Source organism: Mustela nigripes, chromosome 12 (genome assembly GCF_022355385.1).
Source record: "Mustela nigripes isolate SB6536 chromosome 12, MUSNIG.SB6536, whole genome shotgun sequence".
In the NCBI taxonomy this organism is placed as follows: Eukaryota; Metazoa; Chordata; class Mammalia; order Carnivora; family Mustelidae; genus Mustela; species Mustela nigripes.
Genome location: NC_081568.1, coordinates 49,872,006 through 49,888,196, shown reverse-complemented (window position 1 = coordinate 49,888,196; position 16,191 = coordinate 49,872,006). Strand labels below are relative to the sequence as shown.

Genomic DNA, 16,191 nt, shown 5'->3' with positions numbered 1-16,191 from the left:
AATGAAGTGTGTACAAGAATATTTACTACAGTGGTGTTTGTGATAACGAAAATTATGAAACAACTTAAATATCCTTCCATAGAGGCGGGGAAGCACAATGGAATAATATGCAGCTATTGAAAAGGATGAAGTTGCTGTACTTACACTGAAGTACTTATATAGGAAGATCTCCAAAATACATTATTTGGTGGAAAAAACCCAAAGTGCAAAGTAGTGTTTTTAGTATGTGATTGCCATTAGAAAGAACATATAAATATATCTCATAGAATATCTCTGAATGGCTATGCGGGAAATTGACAACAGCTGCCTCCAGGGACGGGAAGCAGATGGCTGGGGGCCACTGAAGTGAGAGGGACATATATACTTCTCACTCTACACTTTGTGAATGTGATACCCTGTGTATGTCTCACCTCCTTACATAAATGAGTTGTCATAAGTGGGTTGGTTAAACACATTATGGTACCTTCCATTATGGAATGCAATGCAGCATTAAAAATGTGAAAAATAAAAAAATGAAAAGATTCAGATTTATTGAAGTGGAAGAAGTCAACACTGATGCTTAGTGATAAAAGCACTAGGTGATTCAGTTTGTATGTACACACACGCACACACACTCATATAGAAAATTCTGGGAAGTTGATTATATAGAGAAGTATTATGGATGACCTTTGCTTTCTTTTTTATATCTTGATGTTGTGTCTAAATTATTTTTCATTATCAAGAGTGGCAAAATTCTTCTCGTTTTGAAAAAGAACATACAAAACCAAAAAACAACAAACACTTGACAACATAGTTTTGAACTGGGGCAGTGTTCCACTTAAAAATTATTTTCCATTCAAAAATTATGTGGTGATCACATAATAGTATATACATACACACCTATACACACATACACATATATGTTTATCAATAATATTAAATGTATGTAAAGTAAAATTAGATTAAAAATGATGCAATTTTTTTCTTTTTGGCCATTGATTTTTTTTTCTCTTAAGATCATAAAAAAATGAATAGCTCATTCCAACTCTATTGAAACTCAATTTATATTCTATTACATTTTCTTAATCACAAACAGAATATGTGCTTGTTGTAACACATGCAATAATAAAAAGGTATATAAAAAAGTTAATAATGCACTCTTCTTTCCTTCATTCTACCCCTGCAGGTGATGGAATTAATGGCTTTGAAAAATGAGATTACATGTTCCTCTACAAGTTACTTTTATAACTTAAATATCATGAACAATCTTCCTAAATAATAGATTAGTAGACATAGACCTAACCTATTTGTGTGTTTTTTTAAACTTTATTTATTTATTTTAGAAAGAGTGAGAGAGCGTGAGTGTGAGTTGGGGGAAGGGCACAGGGAGATGGAAAAGGAGAGAAGCAGACTCCCAGCTGAGCCAGACAAGGAGCTTGCTTGATCTCACCACCCTGAGATCACGACCTCAGCTGAAATGAAAAGTAAACGCTTAACCAGGTGCCCCTAACCTATTTGTTTTAATGACACTTTACATTTTACTATATTTTAAATTTCTTATTTATGTAAAATTAAACATAATCAGACCAAACCTAAAATATCAAACATTCCTTGCTGCAGTGGTTCCATTTCTAGGAATTTATCCTGAATATGTGGGCACAGACAAATATACGAAAATATTCATTGCAACAGGCTTTGTAGTAGTAAAAGGCCAAACATAACCTAAGTGTCAATCAATGAGGAAATTGGTAAGTACTACAGAATACTCCGTAAAATTGATTATGATACAGCCATGGAAAGGAAGGCAGTAACTCTATACATTGACATAGAACTATGTGCAAGACACCATGTTGCATGTAAAACATAATCTGCACTGTCTGATAGTTTTTACAAAATGATACATTTGTAAAGGTAAACAGCAGACGCCTGGGTGGCTCAGTTGGTTAAGCATCTGCCGTTGGCTCAGGTCATGATCCTGAAGTCCTGCAATCCAGTCCTGAATCAGGCTCCCTGCTCACCAGGGAGTCTGCTTCTCCCTCTGACCCACCCCCCCCTTTCATGTTCTCACTCTCCCAAATAAATAAAATCTTAAGAAAAAAAAGTTAGCTGATAAAAGTTGCTACAAGTAGTTCTGCAAAATAGTTACAAAGCACAATGGCATTGTCCAAGTTCCCTGTGGTCCTAAGACTTCATTGTTTGAAAGAAAAATGTCCAGAGAACTTTATATCCTGAAGTACATCTTTATAATGTCTTGTGGCAGGGTTCTTACTCTGGGGCTATGAGGTGGGGTCTGTGAACTTGGATGGGAAAAATCACTCTTTAAAAAATTTTTAAACTAACCTTTGGCTGAAAGTTAGCATTTTCTTCAGGAGGAATGTGGGCAGCAAACCACAGTAGAATTAGCAGGATTTGTCACCAGTAGAAATCAGATTTATGATATCATGTTACATTTGTTGCAGATATCTTAAAATATTTGCACTTGTCACTACTTCAAAATTATAGTGGTTATTTATTTAACTTGCTGCTAGATCTTGTTTATTTAATATGTTAATAAAGAAGAACATTTTTTATTCTATCATAAATTTGTTTTTTTCAACATTGGAATAACCATTTCAACATACTTTTTTTTTTTTGCAATCCTGTCTCTTACGTTTTTTTTGTTTAAGGTGAGAAGGGGCTTCACCAGGTTGCCAAAGGAGCCCAGGGAGCAAGAAAGCCCAAGAACCCTTGTGTTAAGGTAACTTCTGAAAGGCTGGGGACAAGAAGTCACAAATGGCTGCTGTGAGGGTGTACTTGGCAAGCAGGGAGAGGGGCCCTACCATGTTCTCTCGATGCCAGGGGGCGATTTATGGCCTGAATATATAAACTGGAGATATAATTTTGTTGTTGTTGTTCTAGTTGGTGGAACGAACTTCCCCCCACCAGCTGCCTCCCTGGATTCCTGCCCGGCTGTGCCGGTGGTGTGAGCCCTGGGGCCCATGCCTGCAAATGACAGTAAGCCCGGCTTGCCCTTGGTCCCATTTTAACCTCCTTCTGGGGCAAAGCCAGGGTGCTGAGCTCAGCCTCTGAGCAATGCAAGTCAGCCTGGTAAGAAGCTCTAGCTTAAAGAAGAATTTAAAAAATCATGCGAAGCCAAGCCCCAATGCATCCCACCTTCAGGGGAGCAAGACACTGGGAGCAGATACCCTTGGAAAAACTTAAGTGGGGATCCATGAGGAATGGTTGCCTTGTGTTAGAACATGCTGTTTCTGAACATTTTGGCCTGAACGGTTCCTTGATGCAAACTTACAGCACAATTTGCGTGCTCACAGCAGCGGGGTGCTTGATGGTTCAAAGGGGGCTCAGACGTGCTGCTGATGGGCGTGGTCAGATGTACTCTTGATGGAGTCCGAGGAAAACTGGCCTGCCAGTGAGCGCTCTGCCCTGGCTTGACTCACACTCAGTCCTGCCAGGAGTGGGAATGATGGATGGAGTGAAGCTGCCCCTCCCCCTACAGGGAGTCCAGCCTTAGGAGTCCTTCAGACACAGCTCACTCTCCCCTCTGCTCCCCAGATCTTATTATCTCAGCCTACCGCTTCTCTTGTCTCTGCATTCTGGAGACATGCGACCTTCAGGTCACACCACTTCTCTTGGGTGAGATGGATCCATTCCTTCATTTACTAAGCGTTTAAGGTCTATCCAGCCATGGTTCCAGATCCTGCCTCCAACACTGGTGTAACCAGGGTAAGTTAGCTGAATGAAGATCTAAAAATCCCGAATCAACATTTACAGTAACGCCTCTTGCCCACCAAGGAGAGACACATGAAGTTTCATCTTTCCTCCTGAAATTGTTGCTCACTTCATTCTCATTCTTTCTCTTTCACCAGATGGTTGAGGCTGTGGGGGCCCGATTCTCTCTTCTCCCCCACCTCCGGCTCCTCAGTGATCCTGAGGCAGTGTGGCACGCTCCTCTGCAGACACTCTTACTCTGGGGTTTCAAATAGGGAGGTACTTGTATCATTCAAATTTTGAGTGATAAATTTATTTTGAAAATAGGAGGGGGTTATGATAATCATCATCATCATGTTTTGGTAGCAGACATAATGGAGGCTGGGTTGTCTGGACACATCATTGTAAGCAATGCTGTATTACCCGACAAGCAGACCCAGTAAATCTTTAGAGCTTTAGCAAACCTGGGACATCTCCACATTTTTGTGATATAATTTGATTTCAAAGAAATCAAAGTAGTCTTCATGTAATAAGCCAGAATGTAGTGGGGCTAACATTTATTTTAAGGCCCATATGTGTGTGTGTACATGTATGTGTTTTAATTCAGAATTACAATGGAGGTGGGAGAAGCATTCACTTCTCATTACCTTGGACCTCCCTAAAGGTCTTAACCTGGCCCTGCTATAAAGTCCCCAGAATTGTTTCCTCCTCCCCTCCTTCTACAGGGACCAGGTCTGGCCATATCCCTCCAAGAGGTGAGAGGAACTTGACAAGGGCCAGTAATGTGAGGGGAAATGGGGTTGAATGGACAAGGTATCCCCCCGGAGTGGGTGGAATGGTAACCTTTTAATAAAGAATGAAGACGTTGTCCAATTTTCCAGCTCCTGCCTGTGTCCACTCTGGTCTTCACATAGCCCATCTTTCTTCCCTGGCCCCATGACAAGGTTCATACTGGCATTTGGTTTTACAAGAAGCAGTCATGATAGTCTCCTTTCAATGTGCCTCTGCTCATTTCTAGGAATGAGAGAAGTCATTTAACGCCTCTAAGCCTACTTCCTTATTTATAAAATGGGCATGACCCCAATACCTGTCCGATGGGAGAACGGTAGATAAGGCCTGGAATGCACTGTATGCATCATATAGCTGAAGTTGGTATTTTCACTGAGAGTCTACTGGGTACACATCTTCAGGTAAAGAGGACGAGATGAGTAAAACTTGGATCTATCCTCCAGAGGTTCGCAGCCCGAGAGCACTGCCAACGATTTACACATCACCCTGATCTCTATGGACAGGTGTAGCGGGCATCATAAACACAGGTAGAGGGAGGGATTGCTGCCAGGAAAGGCATGGGGACCAAGGAAGCTTCCATGAGAGAGGAGTCCGCAGAACTGGGGTTTTATAGATAGGCAGCGGTGGGATATTCAGAGGGTACAGAAAGAGCATTTCTAGTAGAGAGAAACAGTCTGAGCAAATGCACAGGGGAAGATACAAGATGTATTTGGGAGATGACGACTAATTCTATTCGAGTTACAGTACACTCCTAATTCTCCCTCTAAACTCATAGTGCTGTTGATTTTTTCATTCACTTAGCTTTTGTGAACACCTGTGTTAGGCAGGGAGGAAAGATGTGGTTACTGCTTATAAGACCGTCATAGTCTGTAGAGGAGACAGGTAAATTGACCAGTCATCTCTGCTGTTTGGGTGTGGGTGAAGGGCTCCTGCCTAGCCTCAGCATTCCTCTCTCTCTCTTTTTAAGACTTACTTATTTTATGGGGGGATAGAGAGAGAGAGGGGAAGAGAGAAAAGCAGACTCCCTGTTGAACACAGAGCCCCACGTGGGGCTCCATCCCAGGACCACAAGATCATGACCTGAGCAAAAATCAAGAGTTGTTCACTTAACCAGTTAAGCCACCCAGGTACCCTAGGCACCCGTCTGTTTATGGGAACTCCAAGGAGCTGGGAGGGACCCAGGAATTTTCTTTATAGCTGTATGGTTTTGTAAAGTTTTCAAAAGTAAGATCTATTAAGTGCAATTGATTAGGGCCTCTGTTTTGTTCCAGGCTGACGTCCCTCTATTGTATTTCCCGTTACATGGGTGTTGGTGAAGGGGCCATGAGCATTTTTGGGAGCTATTAAGAGTTGAGATATATTTCATTTGGGTTTTATCATATATGTGTATGTGTGTGTGTGTGTGTGTGTGTGTGTAACACACACACACATATATGTGTATATATACATATATATATGTAGTTTGCAGATTTTTCTTTCTGTATAGCTTGGTCCTCACTAGCCAGTTACTGCAAGGTGGAAAAATGGCTTCTAGAAATACTCTCTTGCTCATGATGCTGACTCTGCTAACTCACCTGGACTTGAGACATTAAGAGATAGGGCCAGAGGCTAAGTCGTGATATAAGTCCTGTAGTGCTGGGACCACATGTATGTGGGTGACAGAGGTGAATCATGGCCTGAAATATATTCAGCCAGAAACTAAAATTAACTGTGAAAAAGTCTTCCGAGTTTTATGTTTTCCTAAATTTGATAAAAGTCTTTTTTTTTAAAAAAATTGTTAATTTATTTGAGATAGAAAGAACAGTAGGAGGAGCATAGCGAGAGGGAAAAGCAGAATCCGTGTTGAGTGTGGGGTCAGACACAGGCCTCGATCTCACGACCCCAAGGCCATGACATGAGCCTAAATCAAGAATCAGATGCTCAACTGACTGAGCCACCCAGGTGCTCCCAAATTTTATAAAAGTCTTAAAAAAGTATGCGAAATTACCAATCATAAGTCAGGACTCTGCAAAATGTCTGAAGTATCCATAATAAAAGAGGAATTTTGAGTTCTCGTGGTAGGGGAAAGACCCAATTACTTTTATATGTATGTTCTCGCCAGGACATGATGCCTCTTGGTTGCTGAATGATAATCGGCTGCCACGTTCCCTCCCTTTCCTCCTTCTCTGAGTAGGCTCTGGTTTCCCCCAACTCCTTTTCAGGGTTCCACAAATCAGAGCTCAGAGCTCCACACTTAGGGTACACCCAGTGATAACCCTTTGGCCCTATCTGGTTCCCTCGATGCGAATCCAGATTCTATCCCTCATCACCTGGGTGGCCTGAGGTAAATCACTCAACCTCTCTGAGCTTCAGTTTCCTTATCTGTAAAATGGGGACAATAACCGCGGGAGAGGAGTCAGTGAGGGAACGTCCAGAAGCAACCCCCAGCCCTGTATCGCACAGTGAGCCTGGCACATGGCAAGACCTCATAAATGGGATCTATTAGTATTATTATTATCTGACATGGTCTGGGAGCACAGTGACTGCGGAAACATGCTGCAGATACCCGAGAAAGCAATTTCCCAGTGTGGCCCAGCAGACATCAGTTATTTTTATGAGCCACATACACGCTCAGGTAAAGGCATTTCCTGCATTACAGATCGGAACGAGCCCATCTGTGACGGGGCTGCGGCTACACCCACACCCGCTGGCATTTCTGTGGCCTGAATCCAGCAGGATTCAGTGCCTCCACAAATGGCCCCCTCTCCTGTTGTGGCCTTTGCATGTCATCCCTCCCCCTCCTGCCCTTCTGCCCCAGTCCTTTGAATGTCACTGCAAAGCGGAAGCTCGTTGTCCATCCCCTCCCTGCCTTGTGCCCCCCTTCCCTCCTTTGCTTCCTGCTTTCTCCCCCGAATATTTATTGTGTCTCGCCACCGTGGTATCTTCCATGATGCTAGGAGTTGAAAAGACTCACAATAAAATTGCAAAAACATCTTTGGTGGGGATAGACATAGGGCTACATCTTGTTTTTGTTTTTTTTGTTTTTTGTTTTCCAAATAGGACATTAAACACACGTACACACAGGACTATCATCACAACTGATTACCATCATTCCATCAAAGAAATGCTATTTCAGTGTCTCAAAATAGAAAGGACATAGTCTTTAGCACAAGAGGACAGTCGTTTATATCGAATACATTTGGAAAAACACAGGCTTTTCCTTATAGCTTTCCTCATTTTGTCGCAAGCCAATAAAAATGTTACGTCCACGGGCACCCCAGACAAATGTTCAGAAAGCTCTGTAGTAACAATAAGAACGATATAACAAATGCTTACAGAGTGCCGGATGTGGAGCCTGATACACTGTATCATTTACTAGCTGTGTGACCTGGGGCCAGTTACCAAACCTCTCTGATCTCTTGTTCTCTCAGCTATAAATGCAGGGATGATGACGCTGGCTCTGCAGAAGGCCTTTTGAGGACGGCGAGCAAGACATAGCGTTCAGCAGTGAGCAGTGGACCCAGGTCACTGAAGAGATGCTCCTGCTGCGCTCATTCTCTTCTTCTTGTCTGGGGAAGCTCTAGTTGAAAGAATTCACCTTCCTTCCTCCCAGCCTTCTGCCTTCCACCATGTGGACTAGCCCAGGGGACTGGGCAGGATTGGAGGTGCTTCCAGCCACACTGGGGGGAGCATAAGCAAGTTTTCTTGGCTCTCCGTGGGGTGCTCTTTCCAGGATTTCCCAGCCATAGAGTCGACTGGTGCTAGGCCCTTGCATAGGAATGACCTGGGAAATTGCTAGAAATCAGGATTCTCCACTCCCTCATGAGAAATTCTGATACAATAGGTCTGTGGTGGAGCCCAGGAATCTATGCTTCTGGGAAGAGCCCTCTGCCAGATGTTTCTGATGAACAGCTGGTTAGTTGTCCGTCACAGTGCCCAGCTTTTGGGTTGGGACATTCTATCTACTTGCAAGAGTGTCTGGCAGATCACTCCTAGCATGCTGTCCTATGAACCCTGATGAATAGGATCTGAGGAAGGTTCTGGAAGGAATCCTCTTGGCTGTGTTTTGTTGGCCTCCCAACAAATGATACCTGCCTAGCCCAGAAACTTTAGAGTTACTCCAGACACGTTTCTTGTTCTCACTAACCCTCCTAAATCATGTAACCAAACCATCCCCAAGTCCTTGAATGTCTCCGTTCCTCTCCGCCTTCACTGCCCTCAGCCAAGTCTGAATTACCTGAAGCTCCCCCGGGGCGCGTGGTCTCTAAATGGCCATGCCCCAGACTCATGCTCCATAGAGAGGCCCGGTTCATCATCTCAAGACATAACTCGGATGGTATCTCCTGTTTGCTTCAAATGTTGCAGTCGTGACCAGTGTAGCTTAAGATAAAATCTTAAGTCCTTGTTGTGGCCTAAAATCCCTGCGCGGGCTGGCCTCTGCCCACACCTGCAGCCCTGACCTGCCCTTGTCTTTCCCTACCCTCCCACCTCGTTACTTCCTCACCCGTTCCAGCCTCAGGACTCTCGGGCAGGCCCGTCCTTCCATCCAGACCCTCTCTTTCTACCTGCTGCCTTCACTGAGTTCGCTCCTCCATGGCTTGCCACTCAGGGACTCCTGTGATGTGCTGACTCTGGTAATTTACATCTCATAGCATCTCAGCCCTTTACTTTCAAGTTGTTTGTTGCCATTTGTGTGCGTGCGTTTTTCAAATGATTTGTGTTTTCCACTAGAACTAAATCTTATGAGGACATAGCACATAGCTGTTTTGCTCACCACTCTATCTTTAGTACAACCTGGACACAGCAGGCATCCCATAAATACATGCTTATTCAATGAATGAATGAAGGATTGAATGAATGATTCAAGATGCAGGGTTAGATTCTCAGATGGAGGGCAAGGCTCCACTTTTTCCCCTAGCAGGGGTGATAAAAGGCCCAGCATCAGGAGACCCACATCCTACACAGTGTTGGAAGTGGGGAGCAAATCTAGCCCTGAGCAAGACTGGGATGACCTTCCCTGACATTTTCTGGGTGAGTCTTTTTGCAGGAGTGAGCAGGGAGTGGAAGAAAGACAGGGCTTTGTAACAGAAGTACAATACCCAGCTTTTGACAAGGTGGCTTTGGAGTTTTGGAGCACATTTGGAGGAGAGCAGATTGGGACTGGGGAGGAAGAAGGCCGGACATCTCCTAGCTGCAGTCAGTGGAACAGGTATGTGCCTGTCCTAACAGACCGGGTTTCAACCCTTGGCTCTGTCATCTACTTACTGTGTGACCTGAGGCAAGAAGACTAACCTCTCTGAGCTCCTGCATATTCATCTTTAGAGAGGGAGTAATTACTCTCCCCTGTCAGGGAAGCTGTGAGGATTACTGAGATCATGTCTGTGAAGAGCCTAGAAGAACGTCTGGCACATAGTACCTGATCCATAAAAATATGACCTCATGAAGCTGTAAACATCGTGTAGGCAGAGCCATGTAGCACATAGTAGTTGCGTTAGGAAGTCTTTATTAATGATTTCATAAATGGCCGAATGTATTTTCCTTCAGAAGGACTTTCCTTTTCCTCTGTATAAAAATTTCTTCCTCATTCAGACTAATTGCTTTCCTTGTGGACACCTCAAATCCCCGTGTTTCAAAATCTCAGAGCTGAAGGGTTAGTGTGTGTGTGTTTGTGGGGGTGGCTCTGCCCTGAGTCATCTCTGAGACCCTCGCCCTCCCCTCTGCAGAAATTCATCAGTTCCAATCTGAATGAGAGGACTAGAGAAACAAATCAATGCAGAAAGGGATTCCCATTTGGTCCCAGTACTAGGAGAACACAACCGTTTCTTTGAAATTGACCTTCATCTATTTGGAGGGGAAAGCAGTTAGTTCAATAATGGCTTCCTGGTGCCTTTCAGCATTTTAAAAGACGGAAGAAAGATCTGGAGCGAGGCAAGGTTCCAGTGTTTTCTAAACAACGCACTAAACCCAGCTACCAGTTGGCTGCCCAGCACTTCCTGCCACCCGCAGCGCCCCCTCCCCCCCCACTCCAATCCATCCCTTCAATGCAGTGCACATCCCTGAGTAGCCTAGCCACTTCTTGAGTGGCTCCTGACCAGGAAGACTCCTGACCAGGTCTTCCCCAGGTGGGTGGCAGCTAGACTTCACTCTAATGCCCAGCGGCTGAAGAGTCCTTGGACATCTTGCATATGGCCCCTTGAGTAGAAATGCTGCTGTATTATATTCCAATTATTTCCTGTCCCTCCATGGCCCAATTCCAGGGACTGAATAAAGAGGTCCTTGTTTGATGGACTCCATCCCTGCTCCCAACTAAGTGAGAGCTGGTCCCTGGCCTGACTTGGTCTGAGGCCATAGGGGAAGGGTGGGGAGGAGGTAGGCAGGGTATTACAGGTGGGGAGAGCTCCACAGGAGATGAGGGGCCCAGCCCCACAGGCATCCCAGCCCTGCTCCCAAAAATAAAAACAAGGGAGGAAGGAAAACAAATGGGGCCCCTGCCCAGGACTCTGCAGAGGGCATGGCTATTTTCCCTCCTTCCCAGGAGGGATCCCAACCCTTCTCTCCCACAGAGAAGACAAACACAGCTATGGAAATCTCATGCTATCCAAGCACGTGGAAGTCTCTTGCTAATTGGAAGTTCCTTCTACCTTCACTTCCCTGTTTGCCAATGACTATCTCCCTCTAGATCTGCTTTCTCTCCTTGTTGAGTGAAAAGCATTTCATGGAAAATTTCAAATCTGGAGCCTTGTTCAGATTCCAAAAGAGTTACTGTTCTACATCATGCTCCCATTGTTTGGGTGTTATTTGAACTCAGGGGAAGTAGAAACCCATACCACCATTTTACTGGGATGGTCTTCCTAAATTATTAAGAACATGCTAATTAAGCACCTTCTCTGTTTGAAGCTCTTGAGTACCTTTCAAAGTCCATCCCAAACCCAAGGCCAAGTCCGTATTTCTTACCTGCCCAGGCTTGGGCAGCCAAGGGAGAGGATGCAGACAGAGTAGCTTAGGGATAGCACCTTGGGAGATCTTTGGGAGTCAGTGGCAGTGGTGTTCAGGAAGGTTTCATGGCAAGGAGAGGAGAAACAAGCTCTGAGAGCAGACCATGGAAACCAAAAACCTGAGATGTTAGGGGGTTATGGTCTCAGAAAGTCACGAACAGAAAAGGGAGAAAAGGCAGAGATAGGGTGCTTGAGAAGAAACTGAGGGTGAGTTTGTAGAGCAGGACCCACAGAGAAGCCACATCCTCCTGCACCAGCGGATGCCTGCAGAAGGGCTAAGCTCTGAAGCATTTAACTTGTGTCCAGGAGGCTGGAACCCGAAGGGAGCTGAGAGATTCTCTGCCAGTGATTCTCAAAGCCTCGTCTGTGGACCACCTCTTCAGAATCCCCTGGTAGGTGGTTAAACATGAGGGTTCCTGGGACCCATCCGATTTACTAAATCAGATTGTCTGTGGATTATGTCTAAGAAGCTGAATGTTTATCAAGTTCCACAGATGATTGTGATCTTTGTTAAAGTTTGAGAGCCCTTGATTTAGTCCAACCCTTCTGTTCCTTGGAAGTGAGATCTGAAGTCTAGAGAGGTAAAGCAACAAGCTTAGGGTAACAGAGCTGACTGATAGCAAATCTCATGTGAGAACTCTATTGCACTTGACTCCTGGGGCAGTGCTCTTTCCATTTCAACATGCTGGCAGCTTATTCACCTATTCGGATCTGTTTCCATCACCCCCTAAAGTGAAAGCCTGCACCTTTGATCCATTCCCTGCATCCTGCCGGGGTCTTCTCCTTCCTGAGGATGCTCTGGTCATAGCCTCTGCAGGCTGGGGGGCAGAGGCAGAAGGAAGAAAGGAGAAAGACTCAGTTCTGAGACTCTAATAACAGTTGTAGGGTTGACAAGTGAGTTGAGCAGGAGAAACACACTTACGGCTGAGGGGTGATTGGGATTTAGTTTGTAGTACAAAGCTAACTTTCACTGAGCTTTTGCTATGCACCAGACACTGCATTAAGTCCTTTCCATGCATTAGTGCAAACCCCATGGAGCAAACAGTAATTAGCCCTATTTTGCAGATGGAGAAACTGAGGCTCACAGACCAGCGGTCATTTGCCCAAGGCCCATGCTACCGCATGACCAAATCACTTCCACATACCACCATGATCTTTATATAGTCCAAAGCAGTGTGAACTGTTACCCACTTTAACCCAACAGGCCTACAAAAGGACCCCAAGACCTTGGGAAAAAAAGAAAGCTTCTCTGCAGTGAGATGTGACCACTCTTGGGGGGCACATACAGCTTCAAATGCTTCCCATGTAACACACTAAAAATATTTCCAAAAGGCATTAATTTGCAAGCCTGCCTCAGAAATGACAACATGGAGTGTAGGTTAAATACCTTTTTTCTTTAACTGTTTCAAATGGAAACTCCAGATGTCAATTTGCTTTCCTTCCATTTGCCCTTTTCTGGTGAAGGAAGTGTGTCTACAGAATTTTAGTTATTTGAGGGATTTGGTTAGGTTGCATTCTAACGGAGCCCTGGGTGTGATTGCAGGCATATATGGTCCATGGCAAGTAGCAGCCGTTACCTCTTCTGCTGTCATGGCACATGACTTTGCAATGATCACCTCCCTCCATTCATTTTCTGGAGTGTCCCCCAGGGATGGAAGAGAAAACCACAGCAGATCAGTGCCTTAGAGAAAGGACAAGTGTTTCCCAAGCCATGTGGACAGCATGTCACGGTACCCTCCTCTAGGTTTACCTCCTAGCCAGACCGTATCTTCATAGGAAAAATCAGGAAGCTTTTTGAACAACTTTGACCACTAAACAAAAGAAGATGGACATATTTGTATAGGAGAGGATGAACTCAATTTCATCCCAGCAGGATTTGGTGCCTGGCAGCCTAAGGTGAGGGACCCCTGTAAATTTAAATCTGGCTATTCCAGGAATCACCAGAGTTAGGAACATTTTTGGGTAAAAATTGAAAACATGTGACCCTCTGTCTTCCTTCTCTTTTAAATCTCAAGCTTTAGCTCACTCAAGGGCTGATTGGGGCAGTGCAGCTGTTAAAATGTTCTTATTAACTCATAACGAAGGGAATGCATTGAGGTGAGAGCAAGCGGTGAACGGAGCCGGGGGAGGACGCAGCCTCTGCAAAGCTCACAGCAAGCATGGGTCTCTGCAAGAGCCCTGGAAATGCTGAATGAAACCTGCCTTTCTGCGTACGAGCTGCCTGCCTGCTTCCCAAATGCCGCGTCTGCGGTAACTACAAACTATTTTGTATGCTGCATTAGTGACGCTGCCTTAACCGGCACATCATTACTACTGAGATAACGCTGGTGCGATGTTCAAGTCCAGTGTCCTTTTTAATTATTAAACTGACGCCGTTGAAGAGTCATTCCACATACCAGATTTTCCTCCTGTGGTTCTATTTCAAGTGACTAGCCCCTTTCTTAGCGTGTTCCACTAACACCTGAGTTGGTTCTTAGCCAGCTTCCCAGTCTGCAAAGCCTTTGCAGAACAAACAGTATTCTCCAATTGCCAAACACACACAGACCGCATAAAAAACAAAACCCACAAAAAAACTTTACAGTAAGCTCACCAGTAAACCCGAGATCTGAAAACACCCAGTTCCCCTCCGCCAGTCCCCAACTTACCAAGTGGTAGAGCGATGAAGAAGGGTAGCCAGCACAAGATGAACATACCAACCACAATGCCCAAGGTCTTGGCTGCCTTCTTTTCCCTGGAGAACTTAAAAAGTTTGACAGCTATGGAACTCCTGGGGTTGTGGCCCTTGGCCTTGGTACTGCTGAGGGTGTCCTCATGAAAGTTCTTGGAGTGGATTCTCAGAGTCAGCTCCTTGGAGTTGGACATCTCTTTCATGACTCCGGCCTCCAGGTTCTTGGTGGTCCTCTTGGCAACGATGTAGACGCGACAGTACATGACCAGAATGACCGCCAGAGGGATGTAAAAGGAGCCCAGGGAAGAGAAGAGGGCATAGAAGGGTTCTTCGGTGACCCCGCATTCCTTGTCATCGTTGGGCGCCGGCTCCTTCCACCCAAGGAGAGGCCCAATGGAGATGACCGTGGACAAGACCCAGACGCTGAGAAGCGCCAAGATGGCCTTCCTGCGGGTGACCAGCGTGGGGTACTGCAGGGAGTAGCGCACCCCAATGTAGCGATCGATGGAGATGGCGCATAGGCTCAGAATGGAGGCGGTGCAGCACAGGACATCCACGGCGGCCCAGATGTCACAGAAGATCCGTCCCAGCACCCAGTAGCCGAGCACCTCCAGGGCCGCAGAGAAAGGCAGCACGGTGAAGCTCAGCAGTAGGTCGGCAACGGCCAGGTTGACGATGAAGTAGTTGGTGGGTGTCCGCAGGTGACGGTTGCAGGCCACCGACAAGATGACGACGATGTTGCCCACGATGGCAAAGAGGATGAAGGCGCCCAGCACCAGGCCCACGGAGATGGCCCTGGTGATGTCCAGCTGGGGCAGTGTGGAGTTGCTCGAGGTCTGGTTGGGGCCAGTGAAGTTGGCATTTTTCAACTCTCCCCAGTGGGCAGGTGCTGATGTGTTGTGGCCGGTGTCCAGGTCGGGATTCATTTTAGAGTCGGCCCTCCATAGCCTGGGGTGAGCGGGCTGGAAGGGCTGCGGCCAAGCTCCTCAGCTGCCCTGCAACTTTGCTTCGCCCGCGGTCTTCTTCCCAGAGGCGCCCTCCCGGCGAGGAGTCATCTCCCCCGGGCAGCCCAGCCCCGCGGCGCGTCTCCTGCCTGCCTGCACCGAGCCGCCCGCTCGCCGGCTGTCAGAGGGAGGCGGCGAGAGAGGGGCCGAGGCGGCTGCTCCAAGTTTAATGGTCCACGTCAGGCGCGCGGGGCCGGGCGGGCGGGGAGCGGCGGGGGAGGGGCGGCGGCCAGGGGGCGCCCGGCTCGTCCCGGCCCGCGGCGGGTGTGCGGGCAGCGGCGGCCGGCCCGGTCAGCGCCGAGGAGGGTCTGCTCGCGACGAGCCGCCTCTGGGCTCACTGCACGGCGGTGACATCAGGCGGGGGAGCCCGGCGCCCTGACTCCGCGCGGCACTAGGGGGCAATGCGGGTCCAGCGAAGGCTCCCGCAGCCCCGACGTCGCCACCTGGGCAGCCCCGGGGCCGGACGCCGGCCCCCACCCCCACCCCCACCCCACCCCTACCTCACTCGTTGCCCACCCCCCAAGCCCCCAACGCGGCCCTCGGGCTGGGGAGGGGGAGGAGCGACGTGAGCGTGAGGACCCCGGTCCCCGACCCTGAGGTGGCCCGCTGGGATTGTTGCCCCTTCTAGTCTCCCTTCAGTCTCAAAAGTGGCGTGGGGTGCTTGCCGCTAATGGGGGGCATCTGGAGTCAGCGCCCAGATTTAGGGGGGTGTGCAACTTGTGTGGCACCTAGAAGAAGGATTGCAAGGTTAGGCAGGTGAGAGGGGTTTGAGTAAGATCTGAGACACCCCCCCCCCCCCGCCCCCCAGCTCCCTGTGAAACCTCTCTGGTCTTGTGATAAAGTCCAAGGGCTTCTCTTCATTCATTCGTTTATTCACTCCCTCCCTCACTCACTCCTTCAACAAATTGTTAACGAGTCCCCACTGTCTGCGCTGGGGACATAGCAATTGAACCAAGGAGACAAAGACCCCTGCCCTCCAGGAGCTTACACTCTACTGGGAGGAGACAGACAAGAAACAAATAAATAAACAAATCATGAGGTGTGTCTGATGCGGACAGGTGTAATAGAA

The 16,191-nt window shown here is 47.0% G+C and overlaps 1 protein-coding gene across 1 annotated transcript in view; it reads right to left on the bottom strand.

The window, feature by feature from the left end:
• ADRA1B (adrenoceptor alpha 1B) overlaps nt 1-15,593 on the bottom strand; it is a 48,955-nt gene extending 33,362 nt beyond the window's left edge. The window contains exon 1 of the mRNA XM_059417275.1: nt 14,096-15,593. Coding sequence (XP_059273258.1) covers nt 14,096-15,044 — 949 coding nt within the window. The 5' untranslated portion in view covers nt 15,045-15,593. The remainder of the gene's footprint in view (nt 1-14,095) is intronic.
• Between the last annotated feature and the right edge of the window lie 598 nt (nt 15,594-16,191).